Source organism: Galeopterus variegatus, unplaced genomic scaffold, assembly GCF_000696425.1.
Source record: "Galeopterus variegatus unplaced genomic scaffold, G_variegatus-3.0.2 Scaffold2713, whole genome shotgun sequence".
In the NCBI taxonomy this organism is placed as follows: domain Eukaryota; kingdom Metazoa; phylum Chordata; class Mammalia; order Dermoptera; family Cynocephalidae; genus Galeopterus; species Galeopterus variegatus.
In genome coordinates, this window is record NW_007728824.1 from 196,378 (window position 1) to 216,734 (window position 20,357).

The 20,357-nt window shown below is 36.0% G+C and overlaps 1 protein-coding gene across 1 annotated transcript in view; it reads left to right on the forward strand.

Moving 5' to 3' along the window:
- Window positions 1–20,357, forward strand: part of SLMAP (sarcolemma associated protein) — a 164,248-nt gene that overhangs the window by 111,599 nt on the left and 32,292 nt on the right. Inside the window, exons 14-16 of the mRNA XM_008582741.1 lie at window positions 11,078–11,137; window positions 17,516–17,596; window positions 17,872–17,931. Of these exons, the coding sequence (XP_008580963.1) occupies window positions 11,078–11,137; window positions 17,516–17,596; window positions 17,872–17,931 (201 nt within the window). The remainder of the gene's footprint in view (window positions 1–11,077; window positions 11,138–17,515; window positions 17,597–17,871; window positions 17,932–20,357) is intronic.

Consider the following 20,357-nt stretch of genomic DNA (forward strand, 5'->3'; position numbering starts at 1 on the left):
TTGGATTTCGAATAGATTTTAAGTATACTCTCTTGCATAATTCCAAAACTGTAAATACTCTGTATAAAAGAACTTCACCACGTAAAATCTAGAATTAGCAAGTAACTTCAGTAAAACTTGGTAAAAAGCTTTAGCAATATTTTTCTTTTCGGGGATTCAGATGTAAATTTGGTTTAGACAGAGAACTCCACATTCCATGTTCCCTGCAAATTTTAGTTAAGTTTTACTGTATAAACTTAATGGATACATTGAGACTTTTGTGTTCTGCTGAAGATGCTTTCTGAGTTAATAAATTGCGTATCTCTAAATCTGTTTAATACATACTCAAGAACTCTATCACTTGATTAACTTGTACATTGAGTAAAAAGATGAAGGTGGAGAATCTAAGGACATGGACACCTGCCATCACTCTGTCGGCACAGAGTGAAAGACAGACTTCTCTGGACTGCTGCCTGCCCCTTTGATTTCTCTTGCTACTGTCTGTCCTAGGGAGGGCAGAAACATCACTGCTGGGTGCCAGAGAAACTTTCCTCTGAGGTCTACTTTGTAAGGAAAAGAAACTGCCCCCTCCCCCAAAGTCATCCCCCTCTTCTTGATGGAATTAACATGGGCCCAGAAATGAACCTCATGTCTTTGTATTCTTAATCCATGTTTGCTATGGGACTTAACTGTTTTTGTTACTATTATTAGGTAAAAATTTGATCTCTTAATATTTCTTACTGGTTTTTTCCCTGATTTTCAAAAAATTCTCTAACTGCCTACCATTTCTATTTTGAAATTATAGTCACTATCTTTGTATGCTTCTCTCATTCTCTCCTTTTCTGTTAGGGCTTTGCTCTCACATAGAAATTGCCTTATTTGGAGTAAAGCATTGAATTCGTGTTGCTCATGTGCCTGAATGTTTACTTTTCATCATTCTGTGACATCAGCCTCTCTGAACAATCCTGAGTCAGGATTTTTCTGATTACATATTCTACTTGAAACAGGTTTTTTAATTTTGATTATTTCAAACATTTGTCTAAGCCAAAGCAGTTTATTTATGGCAAAAAATAGAAAACACTTGGTGTGTTCTCTGCTCATAGTAAGTTATGTCCCTATTACAGGAGAACTCTGAGTGTAAGCTAGATGATGCTAATTTTGTATTTCTTTTTTCCTAGAGTAGTTCATCCAATTTAGAATATATTGGATGGTTGGTTGGTTGTTTATACCAATTACTTCCCCCGTCAGCCAGTTTTCTTATATTTCTACCAGATTTTCTCCCAGTGTAACTGCACAGATGGTAGTATTAAATTCATGCCAACAGTGTTTTTCTATGTAAACTGTTCCTTTTTTGAAAAGATCTGTTTCTGTATTCTTGAATTCATTCCTTTCATTTTGTTTTCAATCTGTCCTTGAATTCTAAATCCTTTTTCCCTCCTCTTGTCTTTCCTTCTTTTTGTGTTTTAGGACAAATAGCTTCTGGAACTGTTTTTATGAAAAGGCAGAGTATCTTCTGTAGCAAGAATTACTTTAACTTTATTTTGTTGTAGAAACATACAACCATGTGAAAGTCTGTATTAAAATTGGGAGACTCACAGAGCCTTTCCTGTGAGATTCTAAAGCTTTCTTTCTGCTTTGTGAACTATTCTCTGAAGGAAAATAAACTGCTGGCTTGATGTTGAATGCTGATTATAATTTTTTACTCTGATTGCATCTTGATGTTAATTCTAATCTAGTTTCTTTGCCAAATTTGCCTTTAATGACCTTTTAGGTGACTAACTCATTTCCATTCATGATGCTTAGAATTGAGTCAAAGGGGTCTCGATGTGAATCCTGATTCAGTCTCTCACTGGCAGTATGATTCTGGGAAAATTAACCTGTTTAAATCTTGGTTTCCTTGTTTATGAAATGGGATGGTGGTATCTACCTCACAGGATTATTATGAAAATTAATTGAGATCATATTTACTAAGCATTCTAAGTAGTGCCTAGTACATAGAAATACACATTAGCTAATAGGTAGCAAACATATTTGGGCAGTGGGGGGCCATTTGAAAAATTTTTTTGTCAGAGTAACTTGTTTTCCTTCTTTTTATTCCCAGTCACAAGACGACGAAAAGCCAGTTGATCAAGCTTTATCGTTTATGTTAAAGTAATATTTTTCTCACAATCCAGAGATTGTTTTACTTTTTAATTACCAGTATGCATTACATTTTAAAAATTTTGTATCAAGCACATTATTTTGATGTCCTAGTCACAACATTTTTTGAATGAAAACCAATTTTGAGATTTAGAAATATTTTCCAGGTTGGTAATTACAGCAGCAGATTGTCTAGTTCTTTTATATTCACCCACTCCTCTCTTCCATCAGTTTAAGATCTGTAGGCAGCTGACATTAGTATCAGATACTCTGTGCTATTTGAGTTTATCTTCTGCTTTAATGTTTCAATGAGTTTGTATCTGTCAAATGAGAAAAATGGCTCTCTAGCTTTAAGAACTCAATCCATTCTTGGCACATCTGTGCTCACTTTGAATTTCTTTTGAATGCACTGTTTGCATTGTTCCTCAATTTAATTTTGTGCCACATAGTAACATAGTACATAATTTATTTCTGTCAAAAAAGAAATGAATTTGGTTCTCTTCTGTTCAGTCTTTGGCAAGATTTGACAGTTTTTGCAACTCCATCATATGTTTTTTGACTAAACTAAATGCTTAGATGATGGTTCTCAAATGTTGTCAAACTTATACCGTCAGTTGGTTGGTTTCCTACAGAAATGCCTGCATGTATATACCAGGTGCAATTTCAAGAATGTCCATAGCAGCGTTATTCATAGTAGTTCACACTGGAAGCAATCTGAAAGACCTTCAGTAGTCAAATATATGTTGGGTGAAAGAAGCCTGACACGTTTCCTACAGAAATGCCTGCATGTATATACCAGGTGCAATTTCAAGAATGTCCATAGCAGCATTATTCATAGTAGTTCACACTGGAAGCAATCTGAAAGACCTTCAGTAGTCAAATATATGTTGGGTGAAAGAAGCCTGACACAAAAGAGTACATATTGTAGTATTCCATTTATATAAAGTTCAGAACACTAAAATTATATTATTTATTTTGTCATGATATGTGAGTAGTGTGACTATAAAGAAATGTAAGAAATTAAATACATAAAAATCAGGATAGTAGTTACCTTTATGGGGGAGGGAGCAGGGGTTTTGATTGGAAAGGAGAAGGTGGAAGGCTTTAGGGATTGATGAGAAGGTTCTGTCTCTTGGGCTGTGTCACACAGACATTTGCTTTTTTTTTTTTTTTAAAGATGACTGGTACGGGGATCTTAACCCTTGACTTGGTGTTGTCAGCACCACATTCTCCCAAGTGAGCCATGAGTTGGCCCTGACATTAGCTTTTTAAAAGTTTATTAACCTGTACCTTTGTGTTTTATGTTCCTTTTTCTGTGTTAACAGTAAATTAATATGGCTTAAAAATGGGAGAAATGAATAATCATCTCTCTAGAGTATCCCTACAAAAGGAATTTTATTTTATTTTTTTAATTTTTATTGAATCAAAATTGATTGTACATATTTTGGGGGTTCAACATTGAGATATGCTGATCAAATCAATATTACTAGCATATATATTGTTACAAATCATAATTATTCTTTATGCCCCTTGTCCAATCTTTCCCCATCCCCCTCTCCCTCCCCCCTCTAATTACCCTAGATTTCTTCTCTCCTTCTGAAAGAATAATGGTTACTCTGTTGGTTTGTTGCCTAGATGATCTGTCCAATGCTGAGAGGTGTGGTCAAGTCCCCAATATTATCATAGAGCAGACGCTTCTTCTGTCACTCTGAAATGGGCTTTGTGGAGAGAGACGTCCTTTTCTTTATCTCTGCTGGTGACTGTCCTTGTGTCAATGCACTCCAGTGGCTGGCAGGCCATCTGAGTGGCGGTTGTGGTGTCTAGCCGCTTTCACGGCATCCATGGTTATTGTGGTGTCTATGGTGGGCCATTCACATGGAGGTGATGTTTTTGGCATGCTTTGTGCTGGTGGTGTGCCTGGTTGTGGGGAGTGTCCAGTCCCTGGATCCATGCCTTGAGTCCCTGGGCAGGCCCCGAGGCACTGCAGTGTGCCTGGCTGAGGGGGAAGGGAGGTCCAGTCTCTGGCTCCATGTCCTGGGCCCCTGGGCAGGGCCCTGAGATGCTGGTGGTGTGCCTGGTTGTGGGCAGGGGGGGGTCTGGTCCCTGGGAGGCCCCGAGGTGCTGTGCAGTATGCCTGGTTGTGGGAAGGGGGTCTGGTCTCCTTTTCTATGCCTTGGGTCCCCAGGTGGGCCCTGAGGCACTAGTGTAGTGTACCTGGTTGTAGGAGGGGAGTCCAGTCCCCTTCTCCATGCCTCAGGTCCCCCAGCAGTCCCCGAGGCGCTGGCACAGTGTGCCTGGTTGTGGGAGGGGGGCCCAGTCTCCTTCTCCATGCCTCGGGTCCTCAGGGGGGCCCTGAGATGCTGGCAGTATGCCTGAAGGTGGAAGTGCAGTCTGGTCCCCTCCTCGTGTTCCCAGGCAGGCCCCAAGGCACTGGTGGTGTGCCTGGGCCGGAACTAATGTTTTGTCCTTTGCTTACTTCTAAAACAGGGGAACTTCCTGTTGGAACCAGTACTTGAGCTGTGTTGTTGAGCTAAATTGCTACTCTGCTGCTATTTCCCTAAGGAAGTCTTTTTGTGAAGCTCAGGGTTTAATGGTTGACCTTATAGGTACTTCCAGCTCTCCAGGGACCTGCTGCACCTGGGTTATGTATAAACTCTGATCTGGACCTGAGTTTTATCATCAAACGGCACCCCATGCAATTCTGCATTCTCGACCAGTCTCCTCTGAGTGGTCCTGTGCTGACTGGGGGGTGGATCGGCTGCCCTTGCTGTGTCCCAGTGTTCTCCCAGTGGGCCTGTCTCCCCCACCGCCCATGCTCCAAACACTTCCCATGTGGTGGGCCCTGTGCCAGTCCCTTGTGATGACCCACTGGCCTCTGAGTGGCTCACTTTTTTTTTTAGCTGTTATGGCTCCTCACTCCTGCACAGGTCCACAGGAACCCTATTAGTGGTCTTGCTGTCCTGAGGGCCACCAAGGCCCTCTTCTCCCCTGCCACCTCCAAGTAACTCCATCTGAAGGGTGCAGCTGTGCCTTCTACTGCCTCCTGCTCCATGCGCTCAGCAGCTTGAGCTTTAAAGCGGCCACTGCCTGAAATGCTCAGCAGTTTTTTTCTTTCTTTCATCATGGTTTCTCCCGCCTTCATGAATTCTGTAGGTCTTTCCTCCTCTTCCCCTGAGCTCTTGTGGCCCCAGCTTTGCTGATGTTACATTTTTACAGTTGTAAATTGGTTGATTTGTGGGAGAGAGTGACACTGGGTACTGTCTATTCTGCCATCTTGACCGGAAGTCAAAAAAGGGAATTTTTAAAAAGAAAGAAAGCTCTATATCTTTCAGTTGTGCCAAGGCACATAACTCTTTCAGGACCTGTGGGTATCATTCTATGAAGGTTCTCTTTTTGTGTCTCTGTGGCAGTAGATGCAGAGCTCTCAGGTTTCACCTCTTTTGATAATTTGTGTAACACTAGTGACTTAAAACATAGAGGTCTCCACCCCAAGTTTGATACTCAATGGTTAGAGACTTTTAAAAATGATATGTTTTTTCTTTATACTTATAGGCCACTAGTGATTACAGGCCAGATTTGATAATATAACCTTAAATAATTTCAGTAGTGATAATAATAGTAGCTAATTATTCTTTAGCACTTATATATCAGTACTGTTCAAAACTATATATGTATGTGTATGTATATATATAGATTATCTAATCCTTAGTTTTTTAGGATGAGGAAAGTATTCAAATAATTTTTTCAAGTGTGATCCCTTTAAAAATAGATGCTCAATTCACTAATTCATCAATATTAATTAAATATCTACTATGCATGTACTGGGCATTATTTTAGCTTTGGGGTTATAGAGGTGAATAAAACAAAGAAATCTTTGCCTTCAGGGAATCTACATTCTCTTGAGGAGAGGAAAAACTAATAATATGTTAGGTAGTGATAAGTCTACTGAAGAAAAATGGAAGAACATAAGAGGATAGGTAGTGACAAAGGTAGTATGTGGTTGAACAGAGATGGGACTAAGCTGAGTGGGTTATGCATGTATCTGGAGAAAGTGTGCAAGGCCGAGAGAAACCATGTGAAAACCCATGACTGAAACTGGAGTTTTAGAACAACACAAACGCCTTTTTAAATAAAAGGCCAGGTAGTAAATATTTTAGACTTTGCAAGCTGAAAGTCTATTGCTACTACTCAGCTCTGCCATTATAGACATTATGTAAATGAATGAATTTGGCTGTGTTCCCATAAAATATTATTAACTAAATAGCCAGCAGGTTGGATTTGGCCCTGTGGGGCTGTAGTTGACTGACTCCTGAGGTAGAGCCTATGGACCTCATAGGTCATGGTAGGGACTGCAGATTTTGTTCTAAGGACGAGAGTTTTGAGCAATAAATTACAATCTGATGTATGTTTATAGTTTTTAAAACATGTTGGTACTTAGAGCTTCAGCATGCTGGAGAAAGATTAGAATCGCTTTCAAAGTCAGTGTTTATACCATTTTATTATTTGCTATGTTTATGTAACACATTTGTGGACATCTGATATGTGTCAGAATTGTGTCGGGAATTAAATTATTAATAGATACCTCCCTACTTTCACCAGACCCTAAATTCCTAGATCTGTCACATTTATCTTGGTAATCCCAAGGGAGTACCTAGTACTGTGCCTGGTGCATAGTAAATATTTGAAGAAATGCATATATTCCATCAAGGAGCTCATAGTATGTTGGGGAAGTTAGACAATGGGTGGTTGCAATATACCTTAATAGAGATATGTATGAAAAGCTGTGGCAACTCAGGAGAGATACCAAACCCATTTAGGAGTAATGTGGAGAACATAAATTCAGTTTTAGACATGTTGAGATTAAGTCCTAGTGGAATTTCTGGGTGAAGATGTTTGGAAAGTAGTTGGGCAATAGAGTCCTAAGGACTAAGAGAGAGCACTAGACTTGATATCAAGTTTAGAAATTCTTCAAGAGTAGCAAATAGTCAAAGCCATTAAAAAGAATTAATGTTGACAGAAATCTTGAAGACTAAAACACATACTTAGATTATACTCAGAGGGAGGGAAAGACAATGAAAAGCTAAAAATGAAGGAATGAGCAAGCACATAGAAATAGGAATGGGTAGTATCCTAGAAATCAAACGAGTAGAGTGTCAAAAGGGAAGCAGTAAACTTTCAGTTAAATATGGTGAATGGACCCATTCATAATAGATTATAAAAGGCTTAAGGAACAAGGACGAAGAGAATGGGAAAGAAGACCACAGCAGATAATAGACATAAACAAGATTTTGGAAGATGTGAAACAGTGGTAAAAGATTTGGGCTTCCACTTTCTCTTTTCTAAAGGCCTGAAGAGGGTGAAAAAAGCCAAGAAAAAGAAAGTTAAAGCTGTGGCTTAGGTATTAGAAGCACTTAGTACCTCCCAGGCAGGGCAGAAGCACGTGGTGGTGCTGAAAGCAGGATTAAAATTTGTTATAAGGAATGGTTTGAATCTCATTTTTTCTTCCTTCTGGCCATGCAGACAGACAAGTGTCTCTTTACTGGCACAAAAAGACTGAAGATTTGTTCTCTGGAGGCTAAAACAGAGAGTCTCTAGACTGGAGTATGGCTGAGGGTGGGTGTGAGCTTCTTACTGGAAAAAAAAAAAAAGGTGGAAGCAGTAAATGACAGTCTGTATACTGAATCAGAGTGCCTGTCACTGGGTTTATACTCCGCAGAAAGGCGTTTACAGTATTCTACTCCAAAGAAACTGATTAGACAAGAGAGAAAACACTGGTACTGACATTTGAAGGTCTTCCAACATACTGCCATTTGTGTGGCCCAGCAGGTAACAGGCCCTGCACATGCATATAGAACTTTGTCAGCTTTTTATTGCCAAGATCACCATACTTTTGAAGAAATTCTCATTTGAGAAAGACAGAGATCAGAACAAAAGACAAATGGAAAATGTGACTAGGGAAGAAACAGGAAAAATGTAAGAAACAGAGAAAACTTTTTTTTAAAGGTATAATTCTTCAGAAAGAGATGTTTCATGGATAAGACAAGGTAAAGATTGTATTTTTCAAAAAGAGCAAAGTGCAAGTAGAATTTTTGAAAACTGAAAAAATAACAATTTAAAAAAAAAATCAGTAGAAGGATTAGAAGAGAAAATAGAGGAAATATTCCAGAAAATATAACAAAAAGGCAAGATTTGTTTTTTTAAATAAAAGAGGGAGAATTTAAGAAAATTAGGGAATTAATCTTGGAGATTCTAACTTCTGAATAATGAGTTCCAGAGGTGGGGGAAGGGGAGAGTGGGAGAAGAGAGAGAGGGAGAAAATAGAAGAGAAGAATTTATCAGTTCAAATGAATACAAGATAATTCCCCAGAATTGAAAGATAGCTTATAAACTTAAAAAATACACTGAGTGTTGAGCACAATGTATTTTAAACATACTGAGCAAAGCAAAATAAGTAACATGTATTATTTCACTTATATGAAATATCCAGAAAAGGTAAATTCATAGAGACAGAAAGCAGATGAGTGACTGCCAGGGACTGGAGAGAGGGGGTATGGGGAGTTAGTGCCTAATGGGTATGGGTTTTCTTTTGGGTGATGAAAATGTTTTGGAACTATATAGAGATGGGGGTTGTACAACATTGTAAATGTACTAAATGCCACTGAATTGTTCATTTTAAAATGGTTATTTTATGTGAATTTCACCTCAGTGAAGGAAAAAAGTGAAGGAAAAAAGACCACACTCCAAAGAATATGAAATTTAAGAAAACCAGGCATAAAGAAAAAATTCTGAAAACTTCTAGAGAGAAACAAAGTGCCTCATACTGTGTTAGTCAGAATAAGCTAAATTATAGTATAGCAATAAATAAACCATGAAATCTTAATGGCTTAATTCAACAAACATTTGTTTCACTCATGCTAGATGTCCATGGTAGGGGAGAACACCTTGCTCCACATTGTCACTTGGGGATCTAGGTTGATGGAGTCTTTACCATCTTATGATGTTGCCATCTCAACACACAGTTTCTAGAGTTACTGCAGGGGGGGTGTGAAGAGGTATAGATTTGGTATAGGTTTCTTGGAATAGGTTTCTTTAGGTATTAAAGATTTGTTGCGATCACTCTGTCTCCTGCTCTCTCTCAAATGCTTTGATTTTTGGCTAGTGTCAGTTTAGTGGACTTTCCTCAATGCAAGGGAGTCGGGATGTACAGTGCACCCAGGTGCCCAGAAAGGACAGACAAGCCAAGTATTGCTGAGCACAAGAGTCTCTACCATGCATACTGAGGAACCAGGAGTCAGACTATCATTACACTCACCTTCGAGTTAGAACCAAGAAGATAGTGAAACAATGCTTTCAAAATTCTGAAGGAAAATTATTTCCTGTAGAATTGTATTTCTAGTCAAACTGTCAGTCACTAACATCTTCAGAGGAACAGAGTCACAAAATTTACCTTCTGTCCATCCCTTTTTGAGAAATTATCAGAGGATGTGTTATATTTAAAAAAAAAAAAAAAAGAAATAGGAAGAGGAAGATTTAGAATCTAGAAGCAGAGGATTTTGCACAGGATACAGCTCAGACTGGAGCAGGAAGATTAAAGGACTGGGGAAAGGGAGGGATGGGGATATACAATGTGATAGATTACCTGGTATATTTGATAGTATTGAGAGTTTTATTGTTCTCTGAGAACTTGGGCTGTGTTTGAGATAGATATATAAAAAATTAGTAAAACAAAACATGAGGCATTATAAACTCCAAATATACTAAATGTTGTATAAGAAGGGAAATATAATCATAGTATGACTCACACATAATAGTCAATATAAATACATGTCAAAATGTAACTCTTATGAGGATGATAATAGAATATGAAGGCTTAATCATGTATAAGAGATTTTCAATAAATAATGTGTAAAATGGAAAAAAATTAGCATATTAGAAATATAAATGTAAATACCAGAAGAAATGGCTAAAAGTTAAAAGTTGTTGCTTGTAAGAAATGGATTTCAGGAATGGAATGGAGTAGGACAGAAGACGGGTAGGATAGCTTCCACTGTACATCTTGTAGGACTAATTCCTTTTAGAATTTTCTGAATCTGTTACTTTGTCTTTTTGTTTTTGAGAAGGCAGGGACTAACAGTGCCATATACTACAAAGAGCCTATAAGAAATGAAAATTATGAAAATGAGTTATGGACTTTTGCAGACAGGAGGTTGTAATGATTTTGGAACAGTTGATGGTTGAGTGGTAGTTGTGGACCAAATTGCAGTTGGTTAAAGAGAACAAGAATAGAAAAATTAGTTCACATACTACAAAAGAATAAATTGAAGGAGACCAGCTGATTAAATAGGGGACATACAGAATAGATATATTACCCTCAGTGAAATGCAGAATATGAAAATATGACTTTAAATAAATTATAAAGTTATATTATACTTTTACAGAGAATCTCTTATGAAACAAAACAAAAATTTTTTTATTTCTTTGAATAGTTAGCTCTTCTAAAATGATTCATTTTACTGGAATATATCATGTAGGTATCTGCTGAATTGTATCAGGGAAAAGTAAACTATCGATATAACAGAATTTTTATTATTTCTTTATTTAAGTAAAATACCTTCTCAGAATTTTTAAAATTTCAACTTAATATCTTTGATTTAAAGAGGTTTACTTTGATTGTTTCTTTTGAGACTTTTGTTAAAAATTCTAGCTTTTTAAAAATAAGGTGAAATTCAATTAAAATAAAAGGCAAATTGTCTGCTCCCAGTTTTCTGCATTAATCTAATTGCTCTATCATAGTTTGAGTTCTCTTAGTTCCCCTTCCAAGTTCAATTTTTTGTTCAAGCTTGGTCATAGGAGTAATGTTATCATCTTTAAATTTGGTCATGGAATGTGTTACACTGCCCCGCTCAGGGAAAGGCTGCTTGGTTTGGGCTTGGATAGTAACGTTTATTTTCTTTGGCAGAGAAGCTGATCGTTGAGGGGCATCTAACCAAAGTGGTAGAAGAAACAAAGCTTTCAAAAGGTTTGTTTTCTGGTTTTTCTGTGGCTCTTTTAGATAATGAAGGTTAGTGTACATTTTCAAGATCATAGTATTTTAACCATTAGTTTATTTCTTACAGCTCTCAAAATGGCAATTCAGTAACAGTAGCAAATAATATGTAAAATAATTGGGCTTCTGTTTTAAAAAGGATATTGTAATTGGAAAGTTTCTTTGAAAGTTAATGCTTGGTATAAGTTTCTTTAGGTATTAAAGATTTGTTGCAATAACTCTGTGTTACTTCCAGTATTATTTCAGCTTTGATCTCAAAATATTAATTAAATACAATGTGAATTTTTTATGATACAACTTAATGTGTTTCATTTTGTGGGTTACTGTATCTTTAAAATTTATTATGATATTTAATATTAATTTTTGGCATCTGTTTGATTTAAACATAATGAATTTGTGAATGTAGAATTTTCTTGTATTTTATAATTAACAGTACAATAATTACCCAAAGTAGTTATTGAGTTATTGTCCAACTTACAGAGAAAAGTAAGTTTTAAAACATCATATTGTTGATTCACTTTTATACATAGGCAATTAAGTTAGGCAAATAAATTTGGTGGGAAGTGCTCATTATTGTAGTGGAACTTTAATGAAACTATGACAGTATAAAATTTAAAACCAGATTCACAATCCTTTTGGTTAATTAAAACAATAAGTGATAAAAGTTTGGAATACTTAATTTTAGTACATTCTGATTTATTAAAGTAGATGAATTCACTTGGCTTTTTAAAATATTTTAAAGGATGGTATTATTTCAAATGTCTGATGTTGGCTTACATTCTGAATTTCATGCACGGCAGATACCATATTTGGGGAAAGAATGCATAGAATATGCATCACTAATATTGTTCTGGCAAACAGGCATTGAGTTTCAGAACAGTGACTTATTTTTAGCACAGATGGCAATTTACTTCATCTTATTAAAGTGAGATGAGAACAGACTTTAAAATAGCTTTTACTTCACCACCTAAATACCTATTCAGATTAGTTGGTTGAATAGCTAGTACTTTGATAGGGAAGGTAGAGCCTTAGGGAAAAAAAAAATCAGTGCTGCTGCTTTATTTAGAGAAAATAATCTTGCTACCTTAGTGCTTCTATTTTAATGCATTCTGAATTAGAATGTATTTGCTTGAAATTATATGGTGTCATTATTGGAAAAGATTTGTGCAATATTACCGACTTTCTTTTTAAACCTGGCTATAAAATATATATTGAAAGTTTTAAAGAACATGCTTTTTGATCCAGCAATTCCACTTAGGGGTTTTTATCTTAAGGAACAAATTGGACAAATGTACAAGGGTGTTTTGTTTCAGTGTTGTTTCAAAAGCAACAAGAGGAAAACACAAATGTCCAATAATAGAGGTATTTATTATATAAGTTATGGCAAATAAGTCCATGTAAGTGAATAAAATCCATCCTTTGAGAGTGATAATACTGGTTTTATATACCCAGGGACTTTTCTATCTTTAGTCAGCATTTTACTAATACTTCCCATAGTTAACATGCAAAGTATGCTAATCCTTGTAATAAACTAGATGGCTGAAATAAATTACATTTTAGATGTTTTAAATCTGGCTATAAAGTATTTTCTTTTGGTTTGGCTAAATTATCTTTTTTTAAGTGCTTTCATTGGTGATGTTTTTGGTGGAATTTTCTTTCTTTGCATTAAAAATATCAGTTGCCTGAAATTGAGAATTATCAGCTGACACCAGTCTTAGTAGTCTTAGTATTTCCACTACAGGTTTCATCTAATTCAAAATGTAATCATAAATGGCATATGCTTTCTGTTTAAGCCCTAACTTAACTTGCAGTCATTACATGTCTACAATAGTTTGGGGAGTGAGAGTAGAAAGAATATATAACCAGTAAGAGATTTACCATTTGTCTGATGTGAAAAAAAAAAAAAAGAATATGAGTAGGTAATTCTACCACTAATTAGCTATGTGTCCTCAGGCAAGTTACTTCACCTCTTTAAACCTCAGTTTCCTCATTTGTAAAATGAGATTGACAAAATGTAACTTGTAGGGTTACTGTGGGAATTTAATGAAATACTGCTTATAAAGCAGGAAGCACCTTATGTTCTCATGTTCAAATGTTAGTTCTTTCCCCTTCTTGATCCTTAACTTTGCTTTCTTTCCAAGTAATGGTTCCAGTAGTATAAGAAATGGTCTATGGACAGTATGTTTGTTTGGCCCATCCATAGTTATGTCTACTCGAAGATATAGTGAAATAGTTACCTTGTTGTAGGCTTCCCAGTTTGGAAACAATTTTAGTATTAATATTGGTAGCTATTCTTTCATTTCCTTTTATGAGGGTACTTCAAAAAGTTTATGGAACTTTTGGAATTAAATGGTATGGAATGGAATTAAACTGTAATATGAATCTTTCCATGAACTTTTTGAGGACCCCTCATATATACTATTGATATGTATCTTAATGATTAAGTACTGCAGAGAAAATCAATTGGTAATGAATTTTTAGTACTAGAAAGTCAGGTGCTGCTTCATAACTGAACAATAGATGTTTTGAAAAAAAGGAGATACTCTACCATTTATTTGTTGTGTCCTGTGTCTCATTCTTGAATAGATTTGGTTTGCCTTCATATAATAACTGTAGTATCAGAACACAACAATGATGGATCACAACTGGACTTGCTAAAAAAAACTTGCCTTCTAATTCTAAGTAGATGTGCACCTTCAATTAATTTTTTATCTTTTGAGTACCTGTTATGTACTAGGCACTGTTCTGTGCACTGGGAGTGTAGCAGGTAATGAAATAGACAAAACTCCCTGTTCTCATAGAGCTTACATTCTAGTGAGATGTTGATGGAAGATTTGGCTCCATCTTTAAGGCAGTTTTAGCTTCGTGGCTAATACTCTAAATATAGAATAAAAGTTCCTTTTAAGCCAGAAGAATACTTTTGAAAATACACTCCTCTTTCTTTACTTCAATATCTTGATTATAAAATTGCCAAAAATATTAAAATTTTAATATTTAGGGAGAGTCATTTTTCTGTTTTGCTTTTTGTTCCACCAGAGTGGTTCTTTTTCTATCCATATTTAGAGATTAGATGTATTTTCCTGTTTTATTTGAGACTGTAAGTTTGTGATCAAAACTAGAACATTCAGAAATGTCTGATTATAGCACACTATGAATGTTACAGAGGTCACAGATTAGATTCCCATGGGCCTCCATGGTCAGTGACTTCACTTCTAATCTAAGCTTCCAGTCTCTCAGAAGTTAGCCTTTGACTACAAATGGCAGTCAGAAAAGAAGCAAAAGACTTCTTTCAATTCATCACCCATTTCATGAGTTAAACCACAAATTCTAGAAATATTCTTATATGCAATAGCTTCAACAAGTTATATATATATTTTTAATTTTTATTATTATTAGCATATTCTTACAAATTGTGATAATTCTTATGCCCTTTACCCAACCTACAAACCCCTCCTTCCCCCCCACCCCACCATCTATAATATACTTAGGTTTCTCTCCTTCTGAAAGTTCAGTGTATTGTTGTGGTCTTTTCTTTCCTTCATTCCTTCTTTCCTCCCTCCCTCTGCCTCTCCCTCCTTTCCTAGCAGCCAGTTATGAGTGAGAACATGTGGTGTTTCTCTTTCTTTGTCTGGCTTATTTCACTTAACATAATTTTCTCCAGACTCATGCATGTTGCTGCAAATGACATAATTTCATTCTTTTTAATGGCTGAGTAATATTCTATTGTGTATATATATATATATATACACATCATTTTCCTTATCTAGGCGTCCGTTGATGGACAATTGGGTTGGTTCCATATTTTGGCTGTTGTAAATAGAGCTGCAATGAACATGGGAGTGTATGTATCCCTTTGACATGATGATTTCCATTCCTTTGGATATATACCCAGGAGTGGGATTGCTGAATCATATGGTATTTCTATCTGTAGTTGTTTGAGGAACCTCCATACTGTTTTCCATAGTGGCTGTGTTAATTTACAGTCCCACCAACAGTTTAGAAGAGTTACTCCTTCCCCGCATCCTCACCAGCCTTTGTTATTCTGTCTTTTTAATAATGAACAGTATAACTGGAGTGAGATGATATCTCAGTGTGGTTTTGATTTGCATTCCTCTGATGATTAGTGCTGCTGCGCATTTTTTCATGTCCCTGTTGGCCATTTGTATATCTTCTTTTGAAAAATGTCTGTTCATCTCCTTTGCCCATTTTTTAATTGAATTATTTGTTTTTTTACTGTATAGTTTGAGTTCTTTGTATATTCTGGATACTAATCCCTTGCCAGATGTATAGTTTGAAACAAGTTATATTATAATATATCAAATATTTTAACAGTAATGGTTTTAGATATGGTTCCAATTTCATTCAAAATGGGAAAATCTCATAACTTAGTTGATTATAAAACAATATATATTCATTACAAAATTTTCAAACAACATATGACTATGTGAAGTTAGATAATGAAAGTCTGGCATGTTCCTATCTTCAGAAATAAATATTGATATCTCTGTTGTAGATCCTTTCAGACCTTGAATAAATATAAGCAACTAAAAATTTATAGCTAAATGTATAATTATTTTTGGTCTGCATGTGGTCATATTATACATAGTGCTCTTTAAAGACTTAATTTTTACTTAATAGTAGTAAGAATATCTTGAATATTTTCCATTTCATAATATATACATTTAATTTTCCCATAATGAACAGTGCTGCAGTGAGCATCCTTATGTATACCACATATAGTCTATTATTCCTTAGGTAAGGTACTAGAAATGGATATGCACATTTCTTTTTCTTTTTTTTTTCTAAAAGATGACTGGTAAGGGATCTTAACCCTTGACTTGGTGTTGTCAGCACCACGCTCTCCCAAGTGAGCTAACCAGCCATCCCTATATGGGATCCGAACCTGTGGCCTTGGTGTTATCAGCACCACACTCTCCCGAGTGAGCCACGGGCCGGCCCGGATATGCACATTTCAAGTTTTGATACATATTGCCACAAACAGTAAAGTCACATGCATGACATTATAAAAAATAATCATATGCTTAGTGAATTCATAATCTCACTAAGGAAATAAGATATATACACACAGAGAGAATGATATAGAGCATGATTTATTGCAAAATAAATAAGAGAAAATGCTATAAAAAGGAGCAACAAGCTGGAGAAATAAAGACTTCCTTAGAGGTGATGGGGCTTAAGCTGTATCTTACAGAGTGAATAGACAAAGGATAGAGAATGGCCGTTGAGGTTAGGGAAATATCAACTCAAGCAAAGAATTTCAGGCCATAATGAGCTGGCATGCCCCAAGCCTCATGAAAAGCTGGCATGACTGAAGTAGAGCTCCTATGGGAATTAATGCAGAGATCAGATTATGGCTAAATTCTGCCATGTAAAACTTGGCTGAGACCTTGTAAGAGAATGGGGAGATGCTGTAGGATTTTGGTCAGAGAAATAACCTTCTCTGTAAATGCTATCCTAAAGAATGCCATAGTATTTACAGATGTGACCTTACCAATGAAGATCTGGGACTAATTAATTCCCAGTCATCATTAATAAACCGGTAGGCCTATACTTAGGATTTTTAAGGGCAATTAATTGAAAACTATGCCTAGGATGTCTACATTGGATAAGGCAGAACACCTCCTGCAAATAATTTCAAAACTTTTCGGAAAGTTTTTTTCTCAGTGTGTTTAGGTACAGTTATATTTTCTTTGTTTATTTTATTTTTGGCAGCTGGCCAATATGGGGATCCAAACCCTTGACCTTGGTGCTTGGTGTTATCAGCACCACACTCTAGTCAAGTGAGCTAACTGGCCAGCCCAACAGTTATATTTTCTTTAGAAACGAGAGCTGTTAATTTTCCTATTTTAAATGGTGCTTTTATAACAAATAATTGTTATTTTTTAAATAGTTTTATTATATGAATAGAAGTATTACTAAGGTAGCCTACTAGCTAGTGTTTTTCTGTAATAGAGCCTTTTCTTTCATCATCTTCATACAATGTCCACATTGTCCTGGGAATTTTGCTATATTTGTGGCAGTTCTCTGAATACTTTAGCAAAGCTTGCTTCATTTTTGTTTCCAGTTGGCAAGTGGACAGCCTTGAACAAAAGCCCCAGCCCTCTGTACAGCAGACATGATCCACATTATAATTTAATATGAGCTACGTGTAACAACCAGCATTCCATTTTGGACAAGGGTGGTGAAGAAGTAAGAGATTCAGTGACCTCAGTTAATTTTAAAAGTGTTTTTGCTTACCAGTAGATTTTGAGCATTCATAGCCTGAAGCAGTCTTATTGGTATAAGATATTAAATTGTAATGCAAATTTACTTTAATTTTTTTCATGATAGAAAACCAGGCAAAAGCAAAGGAATCTGATTTATCAGATACTCTGAGTCCAAGCAAGGAAAAAAGCAGTGACGATACTACAGGTGAGTTTTAACCTAATGTCTACAAATCTGCAGATGTTATTGGCAGTTTGGGTATATAGGTTGATGTGGGTGGAGATTTAAAAGTTTGTATTTGGGGAAAAAGCAATACTCCCATTTATTGACAATCCCTTAAATCTTAGATATTTTTTAAAAACTACTTTTAAGTATCCAAAAGTACAATAGCTGTATAAATTCCAATTATTTATTTTGATAAAGATAGCTTGCTAATAGGTCTGAGTACTGTCTGTAATTATCTTTATTTTCCCCTTCCGTAGACGCCCAAATGGATGAGCAAGACCTAAATGAACCTTTTGCTAAAGTGTCTCTATTAAAAGGTACCTTAACATGTTTTAATTACATTTTAAACCAGGGCATCAGATTCACCCTTTGTCACAAAATCTGTCCCATGTATTATGTAAAGTTTTATGTTTTAGTTAGCAGATTAAGATAGGTTCTGTAAAGTAGCAGGAACTGAAATATGAAGTGTTGGTGGGTACCCTGTGCTTCAAACAAAAATATTTAAATTGCGGAATAATTTGGATCAATCCAGATTACGAAGGACTAAATGGTAAGCAGTAGAATATGAAATGTAGCTGTGTTGTTTACACTTTTAACTTAATTAGGATAAGGTGAAAATGTTAACAGAGTAAACAGGCAACTTTTTCAAGAAAGTTATCATATAGTAGCAGTTGTAAATTTCCTTCTAGAAATTTTGGGCTGAGAAATTTTAGGTGGGGCCTAAGATAAGCAATGCTTGTAATGAACTCTTTTACTTATCTCACCTCTAAATAGAAACTACATTTATTTCTTGTTATTTTCTTGTTTAGAATAAAGTGGGTAGGAAATAAGTCAGCAAATAACTGGCTGGTTAGCTCAGTTGGTTAGAGTATGGTGCTGTTAACACCAGAGTCCAGGGTTCAATTCCTGTACTGGCCAGCTGCAAAAAATAAATAAATAAATAAATAACGTTAAGTATTAAAGTGTTTTTAAAATAAAGTGCCGTGGTGATAAAGCTTGTTGATAAATTTGTGATTGTCAGCATTTAATCTCTTTTGTTTGCCTTATTGTACACAAGAAAAGTTGACGTATAAATTCAGACCAGTGGATTAAACATGTTGGTAGTGGTGAACTGACACTAAGCAATTCTCTGTAATCAGAGAAACAGTAGCAGTCTGTGGAAGTTTCTCTTTGTAGACGAGCATATTGTTCTGGCTGGGCTATTAAGGGGTCTCCCAGTCCAGTCCCTGAGCTTTGGGATTATATAAGGAAGGAGGCCCTATTTTCGCCCTGTATGACCCTCCTGCTTGCCTAGTTGTACAGCGATGGGGGATGGGGAGAGATTACTCAGATTCTGTCAGGCCTTTGTAGACGAGCATATTGTTCTGGCTGGGCTATTAAGGGGTCTCCCAGTCCAGTCCCTGAACTTTGGGATTATATAAGGAAGGAGGCCCTATTTTCGCCCTGTATGACCCTGCTGCTTGCCTAGTTGTACAGCGATGGGGGATGGGGAGAGATTACTCAGATTCTGTCAGGCTTCTTTAGTGTGAACATCCTGGCTTTCTGTTTTCCTCCCAATGGATACTGAAAATTGCATGGCTCTTTGAGCCAACTTTGATTGAGTTCCATAATTAGGGAGTTCCTGAGGATTGCTGGTCCAGGCAGCCAGTTGCCAATTTGTCCTTAAGTGTGATCGTAGTTTCCAGCACTCTTACTGGTCTGTACTCTTCTTAGGTGACCTTTGGTGTTGATAAGGCATGCTTTTTTCTAGTGTCATAATAATAAATATAAGTTAATATTTGTACAGTTCAGAAATCTCATTCTCCCAGAAATACAATACCATTATTGTATAAAATATTACTATACTGAAGAAATGACACAACATGTGAGCCGTTATGGGAACATAGAGAAACAAGAAGGGAGGTGAATGAGTGATGAACATCCCTTGTAAAAAGTAGCTGTTCTTATGATCTTTTATACTACAGAAATCCCCAGAAATCTTTTCAGCAGCCAAGTTCAGATTGACTTATAAGTAGCATTTATGATTGTGTTAATTGTATTCAAATATTATTAGTGCTTTTGTGATTTTATTTGTCTGTTTTAGATTTGATTTTTATCCCATTACGTACCTCAATGCCAGGTATTCAGTAAAACTCAGATATTTGATGAATGAATTAATAATAGACTTTTTACATCAAAGTTGTAAAGCCACAAGAGCATTAGGAAAATAACACTCTAGCTACAAAGCTAAGAGTCAAAGATCTCTGGGTTTTATCTTACCTTTGCTATTTATTTGTAATATGTCCTTGGGCAAATTGCTTAACCCCTCTGTGCTTCAGGGTTTTTTTTCATTTATTAGATTGGGGAAAACCAACTTCATAGATTATTGTGATTAAATGAAACAATGCATGTGGACCATTTACTATGGTGTTGAGAACATAACCTGTTAACCACTATAATGAAGATGCTGATAATGATGATGATGATTGATAAAAGCAGACCTATTTGTTAAGAACTCTGAGCAACTCTTCATTAATTGAATAAAATTGTGGGGTTTAAAAACATTGCCTACTTTATTTTTTAGGAAACAGCAGTTTTGGGTGATGGATCTTTTTCAATTAATAATGCATTTATGTGTGTGTTTGTTACTTTGCCAGATGTCAGGAAATTTTTTTTTTTTTGTCTTTTGTCTTTTTCCGTGTCTGGCAACGGATCGCAACCCTCAGTGTTGCCCCCGTACCGGACCGGGGACCGGCAACGGGAT